A 20289-nucleotide genomic window follows, 5' to 3' on the forward strand; every position below is an offset into this window, starting at 1 on the left:
GAGACCTGAGCCAGGTGGTTGAGGAACAGAGGCTGCTCAAGCAGTATTCGTCCCACAATAGACACTTTTTTGGGAAAAAAAAATTGAATTGATGTATCATGTGAACCCTTGCTCTTAAGATGGAAAGAGATTGCATTTGGTATTGCATGCAATTAGATGCTAATTATTTTATTTACTTTGCCCTCTTGTTAAGATGTGTTACATCAGGAAAATAAAGTATATGCTCAGTAGAGGGGTTGTCATATTTTGTCTGTTAATCAAACATAATCAACAATTATGGACAACCATTTTTTGCCATGGTTGTGAATTATAATGCCTTCAAAGTCACATTTAAACTTTCTGTAAAATTAAAAAAAAAACAGAAATAAAAGCGGGCACTGATTTGTGTCCAGAATACTCCAACGTAACAAATCCTGCTCCAGAAATGGTCTCTTCTCCCCTTTTGAGCCACTGCCCACCAAAAGGTCTCTACGTGTCTCTGTTAGGAAGATGTCAAGATGCTGAGCCTGTGCTGTGCTTCAGTGGCGGGTGTAGAGGACACGCTGTTGTACATGGAATGCAAATTGAGCTCCTTGGACATGAAAACTGACAGATGGTATAAACTTCTCTCAATATACAGGAGATCCTGTGTCTGAAATCCTGAGGTGCCTTTCTTCCTGTCTTGTCATACAGAATGTATCATTAAGGACAATCACATATGGCTTGATTTTGTTACTAGAAGTATTTATTTCCTTTCTTGGAACAACGTGTTTTTCGAGAAATTCATACAATTTGCGAAATATGAAATACAAATCTTGCTTATGTTGCAGAATAAATACTGCCAGCTGGGAAGAATATGACAGCATTTTTTTTCTTTAACCAAAAACCTGCAAAGGGAGACGTTTTCGTTGTGGAAGGGCAAAACAGTAAATATGTTCCGTTTCACAAAATTCACACTTACGAACGGCGCAAGTCGCAGGTGATTCACTCCTCTTGACTAGGTGGCGCTAGGAGGTGCAGTTAAGTTTATATCAGGCTGCAGAAACTCCTCTTTCTCAGCTCCGCTTCTCGATTGTTTTGAAGTCGCGGCCGCGCTAACGAATGACGTCATCACACGGCGCTACACAACATAGCTGTGGGTGCTTGAATGATTTTCTTTCTATAAAGAAGAAAGTTGTTTTTTTTAATAACTTCAGTTTCTGAAAACGTAGCATCTTGTCAGCTGTGTTTATGCTTGAACAGAGCACAGCCCTGACAACAGAATCTGTGAAGAATAAAAATAAAGAAGCTGTTCTGTTTAAACATCGCAAGTCAGCCTTTGTTTCTGATCGACTCTGAAGAAGGATGGCGGAGTACTTGTTAAATCTGGAAATCCAGCTTGACTCGTTCATGCACGTTTTGCTCAAATCGATCGTGTATGAAGTGTCAGAAGTTTTTGGAAACAGGATGTCTGACTCAGAACGAGTTTGAAAACAAACTCCGCAGCGTCTCCCAGGTCCTGGTGAGACGGGCCGTGTTTAAAATCACACAGTGTGTGCAGGACATTGTCGGGAGTGAAATGGCGCAGCTGAAGAAGGAAAACGAGAGCTTGAAGTGGAGATTGCAGCTGTGGGAGGAGGATTCGGGAGCAAGAGGAGATCAGGGTACCCAGACGCTTCCCTGTGAAGTCACTGCAGAAATAAAAGAAGAAATGGACATGAAACTGTTGTCAGGTCAGTGTGGTGACGTGTATGAAGTCAGAGTATGTGTGTGTGTTTAAAACCAGTGTCTATAACTTCCTCACTGGTGAGGTCTGTGTCTGTATTAACTCCTCTGGAATATTAATCCACTATATCTGTATTAATCCCTCTCTCTCTTAGTGCATTGTTTATGTACCGTACTGTGAAGTAAGTATGTCTGTATTAACCCCTCTCTCAGTGCAGTGTTAATGTACTGGAGTGTCCAGTCAGTATGGCTGTATTTACCCCTCTCTGTCAGTGCAGTGTTAATATGCTGTAATTTCCAGTTTGTCCTTGTTTGTATAAAGTGTTAATGTACTGTAGTGTCTAGTCAGTATGTCTTTATTAAACCCTCTCTGTCTCAGTGTAGTGTTAATGTACTGTAGTGTCCAGTCAGTGTGTCTGTATTCACCCCTCTCTCTCTCAGTGCAGTGTTAATGTACTGGAGTGTCCAGTCAGTGTGTCTGTATTAACCCCCCTCTCTCTCTGCAGTGTTAATGTACTGTAGTGTCCAGTCAGTGTGTCTGTATTAACCCCCCCCCCCCCCCCTCAGTGCAGTGGTAATGTACTGTAGTGTCTAGTCAGTGTGTCTGTATCAAGCCCCCTCTCTCTCAGTGCAGTGTTCATGTACTGTAGTGTCCAGACAGTGTGTCTGTATTAACCCCCCCCCCCCCTCAGTGCAGTGTTCATGTACTGTAGTGTCCAGTCAGTGTGTCTGTATTAACCCCCCTCTCTCTCTCAGTGCAGTGTTAATGTACTGTAGTGTCCAGTCAGTGTGTCTTTATTAAACCCTCTCTGTCTCAGTGTAGTGTTAATGTACTGTAGTGTCCAGTCAGTGTGTCTGTATTAACCCCTCTCTCTCTCAGTGCAGTGTTAATGTACTGGAGTGTCCAGTCAGTGTGTCTGTATTAACCCCCCTCTCTCTCTGTGCAGTGTTAATGTACTGTAGTGTCTAGTCAGTGTGTCTGTATCAAGCCCTCTCTCTCTCAGTGCAGTGTTCATGTACTGTAGTGTCCAGTCAGTGTGTGTGAATCAACCCCTCTCTCTCTCAGTACAGTGTTAATGTACTGTAGTATCCAGTCAGTGTGTCTATATTAAACCCTCTCTGTCTCAGTGTAGTGTTAATGTACTGTAGTGTCCAGTCAGTGTGTGTGAATCAACCCCTCTCTCTCTCAGTGCAGTGTTAATGTACTGTAGTGTCCAGTCAGTGTGTCTATATTAAACCCTCTCTGTCTCAGTGTAGTGTTAATGTACTGTAGTGTCCAGTCAGTGTGTCTGTATTAACCCCCCCTCCCCTCTCAGTGCATTGTTAATGTACTGTAGTGTCCAGTCACTGTGTCTGTATTAACCCCCCCCCTCTCAGTGCAGTGTTGATGTACTGTAGTGTCCAGTCAGTGTGTCTGTATTAACCCCCCCCCCCTCAGTGCAGTGTTGATGTACTGTAGTGTCCAGTCAGCATGTCTGTATTAACCCCTTTTTCAGTGCAGTGTTAAAGTACTGTAGTGTCCAGTCAGTGTGTCTGTATTCACCCCTCTCTCTCAGTGCAGTGTTAATGTACTGTAGTGTCCAGTCAGTGTGTCTGTATTAACCCCCCTCTCTCTCAGTGCAGTGTTAATGCACTGTAGTGTCCAGTCAGTCAGTGTGTCTGTATTAACCCCTTTCTCTGATTGCAGTGTAGTGTTAATGTACTGGAGTTTCCAGTCAGTGTGCCTGTATGAACCTCTCTCAGTGCAGTGTTAATGTACTGTAGCGTCCAGTCAGTGTGTCTGTATGAACCGCTGGAGAGGTGCGTTCTTGCGGTTGGGAAGGTTGTGGGCTGCAGGAACATCAAGTCCGCTTCCCGCATGAGTGGAGGGATAGTTATTTTCCTGCAATCTATTGATCTGGCAAATGCCCTGGTGGTAAAGTGGGTTGTCCTGGACGGCACCTTCACCCCGGTGCTGCCGTTCACAGCCCCAGCTCGGAAGATCACCCTCTCCAATGTGCCTCCGTTCATGAGAAACGAGCTGCTGTAGAGGGAGCTGTCCTGTTACGGACAGGTGGTCTCTCCGATCAGGAGGGTCCCTCTGGGCTGCAGGGGACTTCAACTGAAGCATGTCATCTCTTTCCGAAGACAAGTCTACGTGATCTTAAAAAAACCCCATGGAAGAGATCAATGTGGATCTTAAATTTCGGATTGACACCTGTGATTATGTTGTATTCGTGACTTTGGAATTGACGAAGTGCTTCAGGTGCGGGAGCGAGGGGCATGTGGTGAAGAATTGCCAGGAGGCCAGGAGACAGTGTCAGGCAGCGGGGAGTGGAGCAGTGCAGGGAGGCAGCAGGGAGGCAGAGCCCACGGCCGGGGTGCAGGAGAGGAGATCGCTGGAGGGGGCAGGTGAGCCCGAGCTGGTGGTGTCCCATGCAGGAGAACAGATAGCAAAGAGTGGACCACCTCAGCCCTCAGATGGGAGCTCCCCACACCGGGGAGCAAGATACGAGCGCTGGCGGAGCAGGGGAGCTGCAGAGCCCCGCTGCTCAGGAGAGTCAGGGAGAGAGAGCAGGCAGTGACACCGACGGAGGAAAACTCGTCACAAGTGGCAGCGAAAACTGTAGACACAGTGTGGGGAGGAAATTAATTAACATCCAGAAAAATAGACAATGGTTTTAAGACACCGTGGAGAAAGCGCACGAAAAAATCTATGCAGAGTGCGGTGCAGAAAAAGCACAGCACAGAGAGCTCGGTGGAGGGCGGCTCTGTCGCCGGCCCAGGGGCCGCGAGTGACTCCGACACTGGGAGAGTAAGGACGCGCTGGAGTGTCCTCGCCGCCGCCGCCCGGAGCTCCTCGGAGTCCGGGAGCAACGATGACGAGGGCGGCTTCCCAGACTCCTCTCTCGCCTCGGGCTCCTCGGCCCGGCAGAGCTGCAGAGTAGGCTACAGTTTCCAGAGCATCAGGGAGTTCTTAGAGAAGACTAAAGGTAAGAGGGGAACTGTGGTCGAGGACTTTTTTCCCGACACTGAGCTCTTTGTCCTCTCCGCGACCCACCATCTGAAAAGGCTCAGGTGCGAATGACTTCAGCGATCAAGAGAGATGGTGCCTGAAGAGCTTATTGGGTAAGATCAGGGCAGGACCGCGGAATGCACCTCAGCACGAATGAGTCCCGTCTCTTACATCACATCACTATCCGTCTGCGTGCTATGTGTCTGTTTGTGTTTTATGTTGTTTCTTTTTTTCTTTTCCGCAAACATGGGCGGCATTAGAATAGGGAGTTTGAACACCAATGGGTGCCGGAGGGCTTTGAAGCGAGCTGCGGTGTTGGAGGTCATCAAAGAAAACAGCCTGCAGGTGACGTTCCTGCAGGAGACCCACACCGACAGCTCCAACATCATTGCCTGGCAGCGGGAGTGGCAGGGGGACATTGTGTACAATCATGGGTCCCCTGTGAGCGCGGGGATCACGGTGCTGTTCTCTGTGGGGTTCAAGCCCCTCTCTATCGCCGTCCATGAGGTTGTGAAAGGTCGCCTTTGACTCATGCGAGTAGTTTACAGGAAGAAAACCTTTGTTTTTATTAACATTTACGCATCCACAGACGGCGGAGAGAGGGTCACCTTCTTCAGGGAGCTTGAAAATGCGCTGGTGACCTGCCAGCCTGAAGAGCTGGTCTTCCTGGGGGATGATTTTAACTGCACAGAGAGCAGCACACTGGACAGGAATTATGCAGGAATCACGGAGAGCCACATGGCCTGTCGGCCAGGGAGCTGCGCAGGATCCTTGTCAAATCTGACCTCACTGACATCTGGAGGAGATGTCATGGGGACACGAGGCAGTACACCTGGGCCCAGGTCTGAGGGAACACCCTCTCTCTGGCCAGGCTTGACCGCATCTACTGCCGTAAACATCATTACAGCATCGTCAAGCAGTACTCCCATCTGTCCAGTGGGCCTGTCGGACAACTGTCTCACCATCTGCACAGTCGTCGTCCCATCAGTGAGGTCCCGCAGTGCCTACTGGCACTTTAATACCCAACTGCTTGACGATGCTCACTTCTGTGACTGCCTCGTGTTCTTCTGGTAGCAGTGGAGGAGTCAGAAAGCCCACTTTGTCTCCCTGAGGCAGTAGTGGGATACTGGGAAGGTGCAGATTCGCCAGTTCCACCAGCAGTACACTGGAATTGTCACGAGAGGTATCCGTGAGTCCATGAAGGCTCTGGAGAGAGACATTCTGGAGCTCCACCAGGCTCTGGAGTGTTGTGCAGACAGGAGGCTAATTGATAACCTCCACACTCAAAAAGAATCACTCATTGGCCTTCTGGACACAAAAGTACAGGGAGCTCTAATAAAATCTAGGGTTCAGAGTGCATCACAGGTAGACGCCCCGACTCGCTACTTCTTTGGCCTAGAGAAGAAACCGGGCCAGAGCAGGCAGAACCTCTGCCTGCGCTCGGAGACAGGGCAGGAGCTGCACGAGGCTGGGCAGATCCAGGAGAGGACCATGCAGTTCTACAAGACACTCTTCTCCAGCGAGGCAAGTGAGGACTTGGTCTGCACACGCAGGTTCCTTGAAGACCTTCCACAGGTCCCCGAAGAGGAGGGGGCATGGCCGGAGAGGCCTCTATCCCTGGAGGAGCTCTCCACTGCACTCAGTGTCTTGAGTAATGGTATGACCCCTGGCCTTGATGGCTTGCCGGCCAAATTCTACTGTGCCTTCTGGGCCGTGCTGGGACCTGACCTGCTGGATGTGTTCTCGGAAAGTCTGGAGCACGGGGACCTGCCACTGAGCTGCAGGAGAGCTGTTGTCACCCTGCTGCCTAAGAAAGGGGACCTGTGTGACATTAAGAACTGGAGACCTGTTGCCCTGCTGTGTGTGGATTATAAAATCCTGTCCAAAGCTCTGGCCAACAGGCTGAGGGTGGTGCTGGGATCAGTGGTGCAGTCCGAACAATCGTACTGTGTACCCAGAAGGACAATCTTTGATAATATATTTCTGATTTGAGATGTTGTGGCCACCTCCAGACTATTGGGTTTAGATACTGGTCTCATTTCGTTAGACCAGGAAAAGGCCTTTGATAGGGTTGAACATCAGTATTTGTGGAGAACCATGAGGTTTTTCGGATTCAGCTCTGTCTTTGTTGCCATGATTCAGGTGCTGTACAGTGACATCTTCAGTGTGCTAAAGGTCAACAGAGGGCTGAGTGCTCCGTTTCCAGTGCAGAGGGGAGTCAGGCAGGGCTGTGCACTCTCAGGAATGCTCTACTCCCTTGCCATTGAACCTCTGCTACATCAGCTGCGCCGGGTCATCAAGGGGCTGTCCATCCCGGGCTGCCCCAATTCTACTGTCAAGATGTTGGCATACGCTGATGACATCATGGTCGTGGTCGGAGGAGAACAGGATGTCAGGGCGCTACAGACAACTTTGAATGATTTCCAGTGGCTATCATCAGCCAAAGTAAACTGGGCCAAGAGTAGCGCCCTACTCCTGGGAGAGTGGAGCGAGACGGGTCCCCCAGTCTTGCCAGAGAGGTTCAGCTGGACCAGAGGAGGACTCAAATACCTGGGGTTGTACCTGGGGGACAAGGCCAGTGTGAGGAAGAACTGGGAGGGGCTCCTCGAAAAAGTGAAAGGTCGGCTGGACCGCTGGCGCTGGCTGCTCTCCCAGATCTCCTACAAAGGCCGGGTTCTGATTGTCAACACCCTGGTGGCTTCAATGTTGTGGCATTGCCTGCTGTGCCTGGAGCCAGCAGCTGGACTGATCGAGGAGCTGCAGGCCACGCTTCTCGACTTCTTCTGGGATGGACTGCACTGGCTGTGGAGGGGTGTCCTCTATTTGCCCAGAGAGGACGGAGGACAAGGACTCGTTGACATCCGGAGCCGGGTGGACGCCTTTCGTATGCAGGCAGTACAGAAGCTGCTGTATGGCCCGGCCTCGCTGTCCTGGAAGGAGCTGACCTTCACCCTGTTGCGTCTAGCAGGACACTTCGGGATCGACTCTGTTCTCTTCCTGATGGACACCAGCAGGGTTGACCTGTCTCCACTGCAGCCTTTCCAGCGTAGTCTCCTGAAAGCCTGGCGGCATCTGCACGTGCGGAGAGAGGAGGAGCGGCCCAGTCTATACTGGACACTCTGAGAGCCACTAGTACACAATCCGTGAATGGACACAGAACTGGGCCGCTCCTTGGACTTTACCAGCAGACTGGTCCGCGCCAATGTCACACAACTCCACCACCTGCTTGACGTGGATCAGGACTGCTGGCGCAGCATGGAGTGGGCATGTGACGCTCTGGGACTACACTCGCGGCGGTGTGTGGACGGGTTTCTTACTCAGCTTTGCTCTGCTCTGCTCTGCCTCTTGAGGAGATGCTGCTAGTCCAGGATCTGTTTGAGGAACGCCACCTTCCAACCACACAGCCTCCTTTCCCTGGTCTGCTAGTGTCTCCTGCACTCAGTCCCGGGCCGACAGGATCTCTCCTTGAGTCCCTTGCTTCAGAGGAGAGGTCTCTGGCTGGTGTTGGGGGGAAGTGTCTATATAGACTAGTTGTAACATCTAGACACCAAGCCCAGCTGTCTGCACTCCCTGACACTCCCTGGAGGGCTCGTCTGGGGGTGCCAGATGGTGTCCGGCCTGCCTGGGGTAGCCTCTACAGATTTCCCCTCAACAAAAGGGGCCTGTCCCTTCTGCGCTCAGAGGGAGACGGTGTTCCACTACTACAGTGCCTGCCCCCACCTGTCGCCCATGTTTGCCGTGTTGATTTGGCTCTTCATCAACCTTGGCCTGGCCTTCAATTACATTATTTTCATGTTCGGGGTGGGTCATACGAAAAAACAAAAAACTCAGACCCTCCTCGCCAACTTTCTACTGGGCCAGGCCAAACTCACCATCTACAAGACTCTGAAAAATAAGATCTCTGGTTCCGGGTCTGTAGACTTGGTGAGGATGTTTGAAGGGTTGGTGAAGAGCAGGATGTCGTTAAAATATATGTTTTATATTATCTCATAATGACTGTGGAACATTTGAAAAGCATTGGTGTTTTGGAAACGTGCAGGATTGTGAATAAAAAATTAATATTCCAATTATGATTTTATTTTAATAATTTTTAAGGTGGGGTCCTAAGAATCAAGATTCATACTTTCTTTATTTTTTCTGTCAATAAAGATTGATTGAACACTGTCTCTCAGTGTAGTGTTAATGTGCTGTAGTGTCCAGTCAGTATGTATGTATTAACCCCCCTCTCTCTCAGTGCAGTGTTAATGTACTGTAGTGTCCAGTCAGTGTGTCTGTATTAACCCCTCTCTCTCAGTGCAGTGTTAATGTACTGTAGTGTCCAGTCAGTGTGTCTGTATTAACCCCTCTCTCTCAGTGCAGTGTTAATATATTGTAGTGTGCAGTCAGTGTGTGTGAATCAACCCCTCTCTCTCTCAGTGCAGTGTTAATATACTGGAGTGTCCAGTCAGTGTGTTTGTATTAACCCCTCTCTGTCTCAGTGTAGTGTTAATGTACTGTAGTGTCCAGTCAGTGTCTATGTATTAACCTACCTCTCTCCGTGCAGTTTTAAAGTACTATAATATGCAGTCAGTGTGTCTGTATTAATCCCTCTCTTTCTCAATGCAGTGTTAATGTACTGTAGTGTCCAGTCAGCATGTCTGTATTAACCTGTCACTCAGTGCAGTGTTAATGTTCTGTAGTGTCCAGTCAGTGTGTCTGTATTAACCGCTCTCTCTCAGTGCAGTGCTAATGTACTGTAGTGTCCTGTCTGTCAGTCTGTCTGTATTTACCCCCCTTCTCTGAGCAGTCCATGGCTGTATAAATGCCTCCGTCTCAGTGCAGTGTTAAAGTACTGTAGTGTCCAGTCAGTGTGTCTGTATGAACCCCTCTCTTAGTGCAGTGTTAATGTACTGTAGTGTCCAGTCAGCATGTCTATATTAACCCCTTTCAGTGCAGTGCTAATATGCTGCAGTGTCCAGTCAGTGTGTCTGTATTTACCCATCTCTGTCAGTGCAGTGTTAATATGCTGTAATTTCCAGTTTGTCTAGTGCAAGTATTCACATTACTCCTATCCTGGAGTCCTTGCACTGGCTTCCTGTCAAGTTTTGTGATGCTTAACAATCCTCCTGCTTACCTATAAGGCTCTCTATGGCTTGGCACCTCAGTACCTGTCTGAGTTATCGCCCTACTCCCCACCTCACAACCTTCACTCTTCTAATTGTGTTCAACTATTTGTCCCCCAGTCCTTCTACACTCTATGGGTGACATGGCCTTCTCCTGTTTTGCCCCAAGCTCTAGAACTTTCTCCCCAAGGATATCAGAGTCACTTTCTCTAAGCTTCTTCAAATCCAGACTCAAAACCTTCTTCTTCAGAAGAGCCTTTATTTATCTGTTCTTTACCCCTCTGCTCCTACTGGACTTAGTACCACCATCTACTGACTCGTCTAACTATATTCTCATCATGCTTATATTGTGTCTTTTTTGTTGTTGGCCTTCTGTAAAGTGCTTTGAGAAGCCACCTTTAAAGGTGCTATATAAAATAAAGTTTATTATTATTATAAAGTTATTGTTTTCTTTTCCTGTATTTACAGGCACAGAGACCAGTGCTCTCTCTGATGCTGGGGACATGGCTCCTCTTGAACAGCAGCACAGTGAGGAGGAGTGGGGCTCCAGTTTGGTGCAGGAGAGAGAGCTCACTGTCGCAGAAGGGAAAGAGACACTCAGTGAGCAGCACACAGAGAGCAGACAGAGTGTCGAGGATCTGGACTCTGTGACCATGATGAAGACAGAGCCTGAGAGTGAGACACCTGGGCTCTTAGTATGTGATGATTTTATAGATAAGATTAATAATCTGGACTCGAACAATATTACACAAGGTTGTAATGAACTGGGCTGTGTCTCTGTACGAGAGCACAGTGAAGAACTGGATGTTTTAAATCTTACAGAACAGGACATGAAGTCCAAGTTGATTGACGCTGCAGAGCAGCAGACTGATGTACCTGGTGAAGAGAACAGTACTGAGTCACAGCACACAGAGAGGAGTCAGTACAGGGAGGAGCAACAGCAGCTCCTACAGGGCTTGATAATTAGGCCTTGTTCTGTTCAAGTGGAGAGACTGTCATTGCAGAGACTCAAACAATCATATGATCCCTTAGTATCTGATGGCTTTACACACAGGTTTACTAATCTGGTTACTGAGAAAATTGTTAAAAGTTTTAATGAACTGGAGAGTAGGTCTGTTCTTGGGCAAAGAGGAGAACAACTGAATGAACTAGACAGTTTTAGTCTCAGAGAGCTGGAGAAGGAGCCCCGGATGATTCACACTGCTGAGCAGCACACTGAAGGACATGGTGGAGAAAACAAATCTCAGCACACGGAGCAAGACCATTCCATGGAGCATTGGCAGAATAAGAGACCCCAGTACAATCAGAGAATGAGGAAGAATCACTCAAGGCCTTGCTCAGATGGAGTGGACAAACTGCCATTATGGCACAGAGAGGAGCAGCGTTTCTGTCAGTCTAGCAAATCAAAACCCGACCAGCACCTTCAAACGGGAGAGAGACCATTCAGCTGCAGTCAGTGTGGGAAGAGTTTTATTCAGTCAAGTGACTTTAAAAGACACCAGCGTATTCACACGGGAGAGAGACCTTTCAGATGTAGTCATTGTGGGAAGAGTTTTAGTCACTTGCAGCTCTTAAAACAACATCAGCACATTCACACAGGAGAGAGACCGTTCAGCTGCAGTCAGTGTGGGAAGACTTTTAGACAGTCAAGTAATTTAATAACCCACCAGCGCATTCACACAGGAGAGGCACCATTCAGCTGCAGTCAGTGTGGGAAGAGTTTTAGTCAGTCACATGCCTTAAAATCCCACCAGCACATTCACACAGGAGAGAGACCATTCTGCTGCAGTCAGTGTGGGAAGAGTTTTAGTTGGTCATGTAACTTAATAACCCACCAGCGCATTCACACAGGAGAGAGACTGTTCACCTGTAGTCAGTGTGGGAAGACTTTTAGTCAGTCAAGTAATTTAATAACCCACCAGCGCATTCACACAGGAGAGAGACCATTCAGCTGCAGTCAGTGTGGGAAGAGTTTTAGTCAGTCAAGTAGCTTAATAGCCCACCGGCGCATTCACACAGGAGAGAGAGCATTCAGTTGCAGTCAGTGTGGGAAGAGTTTTAGTCAGAAAAGCCACTTACAATCACACCAGCGCATTCACACAGGAGAGAGACCGTTCAGCTGCAGTCAGTGTGGAAAGAGTTTTAGTCGGTCAAGTAGCTTAATAACCCACCAGCGCATTCACACAGGAGAGAGACCATTCAGCTGTGGTCAGTGTGGGAAGAGTTTTAGTCAGTCAAGTAGCTTAATAGCCCACCAGCGCATTCACACAGAAGAGAGACTGTTCAGCTGCAGTCAGTGTGGGAAGAGTTTTATTCAATCGCATGACTTAAAAAAGCACCAGCGCATTCACACAGGAGAGAGACCATTCAGCTGCAGTCAGTGTGGGAAGAGTTTTAGTCAGTCAAGTAGCTTAATAGCCCACCAGCGCATTCACACAGGAGAGAGACCGTTTATCTGCAGTCAGTGTGGGAAGAGTTTTATTCAATCGCATGACTTAAAAAAGCACCAGCGCATTCACACAGGAGACAGACCATTCAGCTACAGTCAGTGTGGGAAGAGTTCCAGTCAGGTGACTTAAAAAAACCAATTTAGTCACCAGGTTTTTTATTTAATCATAGTCTAAGTCAAGTCAACTAAAATGTCTTTAGTTCAAGTGGGTAGGTGCGTCAGCATGTGACATCCGAAGAAGGCTCCACAGCCGAGACATTTATTTTCTTCTCTTTTCAGCATGGAACAAACCTTTACTTGTTCCCAAAATGTCTATTAGTCATAGTCACTTTGTAGTCACCCAATTTTGAGTTCGTCTGGTCAGTTAAATTTTGACTATACTCTTATTTACAGTTGACTAAAACAGAAATAGTTCTTGTCACAGAGTTTAATTTATGTGGATAAGAGAGCATATATATCAAATACAAGAAATATTTATGCAATAAAGGGTAAATAATAAAGAATAAGATACTGTATGAATCTCTTTTAATAAGAAAATCTATTTTGGCACCGTTAGTAATACTTCAATTTTTTTTTCAATGCAACTGCAGACAGGACAAGCTATATATACAGTGCCTTCAGAAAGTACTCACACCCCATTGTTTATTTCTCATTCTGCTGTGTTGCAAAGTCAAATTAAATCATATTTAAATGTTTTTCTCCACTCCTGTAGAAGCAATTCTTTATAATGTTCAAATGAAATTAAGTATTTATAATTCTGAAGACATCTATTAAAAATAAAAATGGAAAATTACTTAATTGATAAGTATTCACTCCCTTTGTTTCAACAACCTAATTTGGGTCAATTATCTTGAGAGATCACACTAAATACATTAACAAGGTACACCTGTGTTCATTTCAAATTCACCGGTGTTCAATTGCTTGATTGCACAATAGATATCACTGACTGTGAGGTCTCACTGAAACAGCAGATCAGATCAGTCCTGCTGTCATGAAGACCAAGGAGCTACCTTTGGAACTTTGAGATGAAGTTGTTAGGAGGAAAAAAAACTGGAGAAGGTTATAAAAAGATTGGCAAAGTTTTGAACCTTCCTAGGAGCACCGTTAAATCCCATTGTAACTAAATAGAAAAAACATGGCAAAACCCAGACACTACTAAGATCAGGCCCTCCTACCAAATTGAGCAACCGGACAAGAATGGTGATTGTCAGAAAAGTGACCAAAAGTGGCCAGCTCCAACACTGACAGAGTTGCAGAGCTTTTTGGCTGAAATGGGAGAAACTGCAGACACAAACAATCTCTTGTAATACAATACTTTTGTAAATGAGAAATGTAAATCTTTCATTTTGAAAAACAAATGTTCTTGAATAAAAAATATTTTTGATTCATAAATGTGTTGAATTTAGTGTTCTTAAAACGAGGAAAAAATGTTAAAATGTGGAGGTGTAATGGGAACAAAATGCAACAAAATTCCACTGGGTGAATACTTTCTGAAGGCACTGTATATACACTCATCTACTGTGACAAGACCCTGCTGACACTACCCTGACTCAGGTAATTCACACACACAAAAACACAAGACAAAAGGCATTTTAAGGTCAAGCAGGATTTAACACAACAGAGTGTAGAAGAAGCTACACCACTCCATAACCCTGCTTCACAACAACTAACACTCATCTTCTAACTCTGCTGGTATTCTCAAGCTAACCCTGTCAGCCTGTTGAAGGTGTAACTGACAGGTATCACATGATGCACAGTTTATATGCACATCCTATTCACTCCCGGAAAGATACCAGTGTGCAGCATTAATGTATCAGCTACTACCAGAAATATTTGTTTATGGATAATGTCATAATGCATTTATTTTACATTGTTAGAGAGTGAGACTGCAGGGAGGAATAAAGATTTCATGATACTATTACTGTTACACCTGTAGCGGCAAGGCTTATTAAAATACAGGAATTAAGTTTTGCGCTCTCTTGCCAGTGAGGCCCCATCTCTCTCTTCATCTCTGTGGTGCAGCCACAGATAAGCTATTCATGCAGGCTGATTTAAGGTTTCTTTGATAAGGGACAGCTCCCAAATGGGGATGCACTTAGCTAAGCCTGGCTATCATGATCAATGGTCATCCATTGGCGCCTATCTGTCTAGGGAGTGCCAGATGGACATCTGGACTGCATTCCTAAGTGTCAGGGGTGAGTTACTCACATCTCACCTTGATCAACCAATCAGGAACTGGTAGGGCCGAGTAACCCACGTGGGTCTCTGATGCCCATTAAACTTTCAGCCAATGAACGACCTGAAGTTCCTCCAGGTAAAAACAGGCAACACAGAGGGCCTGAAGAAGAATTCCAAAAAGAACAATTCCAGGGGTGTGAATGATTCCAGGACAGGACGGCCCGCAGGCCAGAACAGTTGGGAAGTGCAGGACATTCTCGCAGCACGCCTCCTGACCATCCTGAGACTCAGCCAGGACCACCATGTAACGGCCAGTGTGTCCGAGTGCCAGAACTTTCCTTGTTCTAAGAGTCTAGAGCGGAGGTTGCCAGCGCGTAACCAGAGGATCCACCCGAGGTTAGCACCAGCAGCAGGCCTCGTGAACAGGTCGGAACTGTGGACAGCTGAATCAGTATTCAGAACTAGCGTTTCATCAGGAACGAACCGTTCTTCTTCCTGACCAGCTGGGACCCACAGTCAGTTTTCTCCTGTGCACAAACTTTGCTAGTTAAAGCCAACACTAACTAGCCGGTCTTCAGAGAGCAGCGCAGCAGGAATCTCTCCAGCCGCACCGAGCACCGCTTGGCACCTAGCCAGAGAGCACGGATTGGACAGCAACAAGCCTGCAACTGTTTCTTTGTCCGGGGGAGATCTGAATCCCCAGAGATTGGATGAGTATTCAACTTCACTGCATTACTGCTCGAGAATTCAATTGTTATCCCAACCAGTTGATATCAATTTAATTCCTAAGAGTTATGTACTTGTTTTGAGTATCTAATGTAGAAGTTGTAACCAAGTTCATTCAAGAAACGGTCTAAATGAATGATATACTGAATGTATGTCCTCTTGATATGTGTAACTCTTTGTAACTGAATGAATATATACCTTTTGTTTTCTGCTTACCCTCACGATAAGATCTGTTAGATTTACATGCACCTTCTATGTATTAATAAATGTATTTTAGTGTATTAGTACCTGTGTGTGTGCGTTGTTTGAGTTATACCGCATGGTTGGATTCTAAGGCCATTAAAAGAATCATTTTGCGATTTACTGCCACAATTAATTATTGTCCCAGTAAATGCCCAAACCCCTACAGAACTGGTGCCTCATGAGAGCACACTACAACAGCATTCTGACCTTTTTTTTATTTGGTAGCTAGTACTGAATTGATCCCAGGATGTCATCCATTTGTTTCCTGAAAGAAAACTATCCCACCACCCTTTGTGTGAGCTACTGTCTCCCATGCTCATTTTTAAATGTACTTCCCTGTGGTTTCCATTTGTGAAACAACTTGGATATTTAGCTTGTTCCATGCTCCCACATCCCTTTGTGTAAAGGAGTGCCTCCCTTCCTGACTGGAGGACCTCATCTAGCTGTCTTGAATGAAGTCAGGGTATCGGCTTCAACACTATCACTGGGCAGCATGTTCCACACACCTACAGCTGCTTTCGTAAAGAAGCCAATTTGAAATTCACTTGTGCCCTCTAGTGTACTAGTACAGTGTACAGTAACACTTTGGTATTTATGAGGGTTAGGTGCCTTGAGGTCTCCTCAGATGGTGAATTTTCAAACATGGAACTTAATGCCTTGCGGGAAAATATGTGTGGTTCCACAGTTCACAAAACCATAATTATTTTTGTTATAACTATATCAGAAATAAGTGATATTAGTTATTAGTATTTTTAAAGAAAATTAGTACTGAAAACTTCAGAAAAGCATTCCGTCCTCCCTATAATTCTAATTATTGTATGTGCAAACTAATAAGATCACTGCTATATAACAGATTACCATGTACTGGACTAAGTTTTTCTTTTCATTGTTGTGTGCATTTTCTTTCCTTTTAGATCTTATTTTTATTATTGTTAAAAAATGCAGCACTATCGTCTTGTAATGACGTTTATTACCTCACAGGAATAACTGACAGGAAAGTAAATTGAAATTGATAGTTTAGGGATTCATGGAAGATATTTGTTTTAATAATATTTCTTTTATCTGGCAACACAACACTGAGTCGCGCACAGGCACTGCTCTGGTAACAGGTCCACATACAAGCCACTTCTTACGCTTTCCTGAAGGAAACTGAACAACTGAAGCATTACCCAGGATGCACTGCTCCAGAATCATGTTAAGTCATGTTAATGCAGTTGTGCCTTATAACATTGTAAAACCTTATAACACTTTTGTGCAAAGAAGCGAAATCATGAATATTGAACACGGTTTTACTACAGAAAGTTGGCTGTTAGTAGCTTAGAGTTTAATGAATAAACCGCCTTTTCTAATTTTCTGAATTTTAATTTTCTGCCAGGAACTGAAATTAGTACTGGGTCCATCTCCAGGAATTGTGTGTGCCCTACCAGTTGGATTCAGTAAGGTGGTTACTCTAAGGAAACTGTACTTGAATATTACCATACAAGAGGAAGACGCTATATTAGGTAATATCAGATTAATCCATCCATCCATTTTCTAAAGTGCTTTATACAGTACAGGGTCATGAGGAAGCCAGAGCCTATCTAGCAAGTAACAGGGGTAAGTCAGGATACACCCTGGATGGGATGCCAGCCCACTGCAGAGCAGACAGATACAAACATACATGCACACTCAGATCAGGGTCTGTTCACCTACCAGCACTGCCAGTGGAATGTGGGAGGAAACCCACATGAGCACAGGGAAAACATGCAAACTCCATGCAGACAGCACTGAAATTGAACCCAGGGCCACTGCGCTACAAGGCTAACCCTAACCCTGAACTGGAATAAGTGGTTAGAAAAAGGGTGGATGGATGAGTCAGACTAACAAAGATCTATTGGAATGAATGGCTACTCCTGACCAAGACTGGGAAGCAGTTTTTAGGTGATCAAAACATGATTCCAGAAATATTGTGCCAGAGCAAACAAATATGGGTGTTTGGACTGCATTTTCTTCTAAAACATCAAACCATTTTATCTTTAAAAACACTTAACATGACCGAACAGATGTGTTCCTTGGAGCAATACGAATGCAAAAAATATTGCTGCATGAATCTAAATATCTGCCTTAACTGCATTCCATCTTAAATTTCCAAACTTATTTATGTAATCAACTACAAATTTCCCTTTATAAATGCGATAGTGTGTGACAAGTAGAAGCTACATTAATGCTTACAAATAACCAAAATGTAAGTCTTACAAAAGTACTGATGGAAAGTTAAAGGACGAAGGAATAGAGCGCACTTTGGGAGTTGTCACAGCATTGTTTGAAAAGGCACAAGCAGATAAATTAAGAATACCAATACCAAAATGAATCAAGGTAAGGACAATGCTGAGGTCAAATCAATATACAGTAATTATTATTGGGAAAACTCCTACTGTATTATTGCAATGTGATTGCACTGCCCTTCTTGGTGAAAGAACCAGAGGCTGTGGTTTTCAGGAGGAGTGACCAGTCATCGTCTGCACCAGTAACAGTATGAAGCTGCTGATGGGTGGTTTTTGTTTTTTTGTTTCTGTTTCAGCGTGGCTTTTCACACATTTCCCACTCTTGTCCAGCTTTGTATTGGAAAGTGACTCCTGTCCTGCATTGGAAGGCATCATCAGCCCCCTGCCTTGCGCTAGCCTGCAGGAGCTCAGACTGGGCTGCATAGCGTTCACCGGTTCTCAGCTGAGCTCTTTTGGTGAGCCGTTTCCTTCTGCCAATGAGTCTGTGCCATGTTCTGATGGATCATATTCCAGATTGTTGTTCTAGCAGTTCTTATCCACACCAACGGGTTTTAAAGAGTTTATCAAAACTAGTAACCCTGGCCTAGACTTTTTCACATATTACTGACAAAATAATGTCAAAATAACAAAAGTCTACAGCTCATCCCAAATCAATTAGAAATCTAAGACAGAATGTAACTTGCATGAGTAGTTCACTGCTTTTGCTATGAAACACTTGAATCCAGGGCATTACCCTCAACAACATGCCTGGGTATCTTGTTCTGCACTCTCATAGTTTCCTTCTGTCCTCTTTGGTTCACATTTCACTGTTCATTCTGAAGATGTCCAGCCAGTGTTTCTATCTCATTTTCATTTGAAATTACTGTTTAGAGTGTCTGACCATTTGTTTTTCACTTGGAGGACGTATTTTACAGTGTGTGAATAAAAGTAAAATAAATTGTGATTCTAGGTTTATTTCCCTTGCACAACCTTTTCACAGATCAAACTGTACAGAAGGTATTCTATTTCTGGACATAATAGAAGAGAAAATGTAAGAGGTCTTTTATCAAGTAAACAATCACTCTAACAGTTGTAGTTGTGATCTCTGCTAATTGTAATGTTTTGTTTTTTTTCTCAGTTGCACAGCTTGGAAGATTCACAAATCTGAAAGTGCTGAAGCTGTGTAATGAAGTGTTTGAAACTGTGGAAGTAACGCCAGCTTTCGGTAGGTGGAAACTAACTTCTAAAAAGCCAGGCACTTCTCACTGAGTTATTGAAGCTTTCATGTGAACGACTCGTCTTATTGACAATGTGACTGTAACATATTTATGATTTGATCAAAAGTTCTTTGAGTTTTTTAATATAGGCGAAATGATTGTTTGCTCTGCAATTCAGCTCCAATTTCTTTGGGATGTTGGGCATGATTGTGTTGACCTAAAACCAATTAGCTTGCTCTGTCCATGGGTGGCACGGTGGCTCCCTGGGGTGTATTGCTGGGACATTGGCATTGCCTGTCATTGCATTAGCAGTTCTGGAGCCCTGGGTTTAATTCCGGTCCTGGGTTCTGTCTGTGGGGAGTTTGCATGTTCTCTCCGATTTAGTGTGGGTTTCTTTCAGATGCTCTGGTCTCCTCCCACAGTCCTCCCACAGTGGTAGGTTATATAGGTATGTGCACATCTAGATACATCCAGGATGTATCTGCCAGGCACGTGTTTCTTGCTGGGATAGACGCCAGCTGCCATGCAGCTCTGTACTGGATAACATGGCTAGAAAATGGATGGATGAATTTGGTTGACAGAATTATCAGTTTTTTCAAATACATTGCATAGATATTGTATTGTATGTGTGTCTATAAAACATTAAAATATCTACAGCTGGCATCTATATGTGCCCTGTGATGGAAAACCAAATGATGAAAACATTTGACTGTCCATTGGACTTGCTGTAACAGTCTTTAAACACAGGCTAATGCAGAGAAACAGACATGCACAAATACAGGCATAAGGCTCAGAAACAGGACTGTTTATTTATAGTGCAGGGAAATAAAAAACAAACTCCAAAGGAATAATCTAGCTCCTTTTCAGTCTCTCACTATCAGGAGTGGGCAGCTAAGCTAATTGCCAGCCTTAACTGAACAACTCTTAACTCCAGTCTCTCTCTCTCTGTGACTCTTCACAAAAAACATGTGACTTTTGGTAGCTTGAGCTTCCTTCTTTGTGATCTGACACCTGACCAATAATCTTCCACCAGCAGGTCTTGTGACAGCGGGCAGCAGCTCACACCCCACAGCATTCTGGGAAATGCGGTCCAGACAAGAACCTCAAGTTTGTCTTGACTCACTCCCCTCTTGCACATATTTGTACAGTATGTATAGTAAAGAGACTGAATGTCCTGAAGGGATAGGCTGAGGAGGATAGGATAGAGCTGAGTAAATAAGTGCTGCTAATTATCTGTGTTCTCACCTTGTGCACTGCAGAAACTTAAAAACCTTGAAGTCTTGCATCTGCCGTTTGGAAAAGGCATTAAAAAGGCAGCTGAGATGATTATTAAAGTTTGTCAAACTGCCGTGCTTGAGGTCCCTTCGAATGCACTCCTGTTTGAAAGATGACAGTCTTGTCACATTTGGTAAGTTGTACAGAGATCCTTTATGTTTAGAATAGATCTAGAACA

General features: G+C 45.1%; 1 protein-coding gene across 1 annotated transcript; it reads left to right on the plus strand.

Annotated features, from left to right (window-relative positions):
- Nucleotides 1–1132: 1132 nt before the first annotated feature.
- On the plus strand, nucleotides 1133–15412 carry LOC148809355 (uncharacterized). The gene is made up of 2 exons (XM_088909275.1): nucleotides 1133–1691; nucleotides 10249–15412. Exons 1-2 carry the CDS (start codon nucleotides 1397–1399, stop codon nucleotides 12357–12359), a joined length of 2406 nt encoding a protein of 801 aa, XP_088765401.1. The 5' UTR covers nucleotides 1133–1396; the 3' UTR covers nucleotides 12360–15412.
- Nucleotides 15413–20289: the final 4877 nt, after the last annotated feature.

Source organism: Atractosteus spatula, unplaced genomic scaffold, assembly GCF_055471065.1.
Source record: "Atractosteus spatula isolate fAtrSpa1 unplaced genomic scaffold, fAtrSpa1.hap1 Scaffold_144, whole genome shotgun sequence".
In the NCBI taxonomy this organism is placed as follows: Eukaryota; Metazoa; Chordata; class Actinopteri; order Semionotiformes; family Lepisosteidae; genus Atractosteus; species Atractosteus spatula.

Bases quoted from the DNA above. Each gene is read 5' to 3' on its own strand.
- LOC148809355 (XM_088909275.1), top strand. From the start codon at position 1,397: ATGAAGTGTCAGAAGTTTTTGGAAACAGGATGTCTGACTCAGAACGAG. The intron at 1,692-10,248 runs GTCAGTGTGGTG...CTGTATTTACAG, and splicing joins GGACATGAAACTGTTGTCAG to GCACAGAGACCAGTGCTCTC.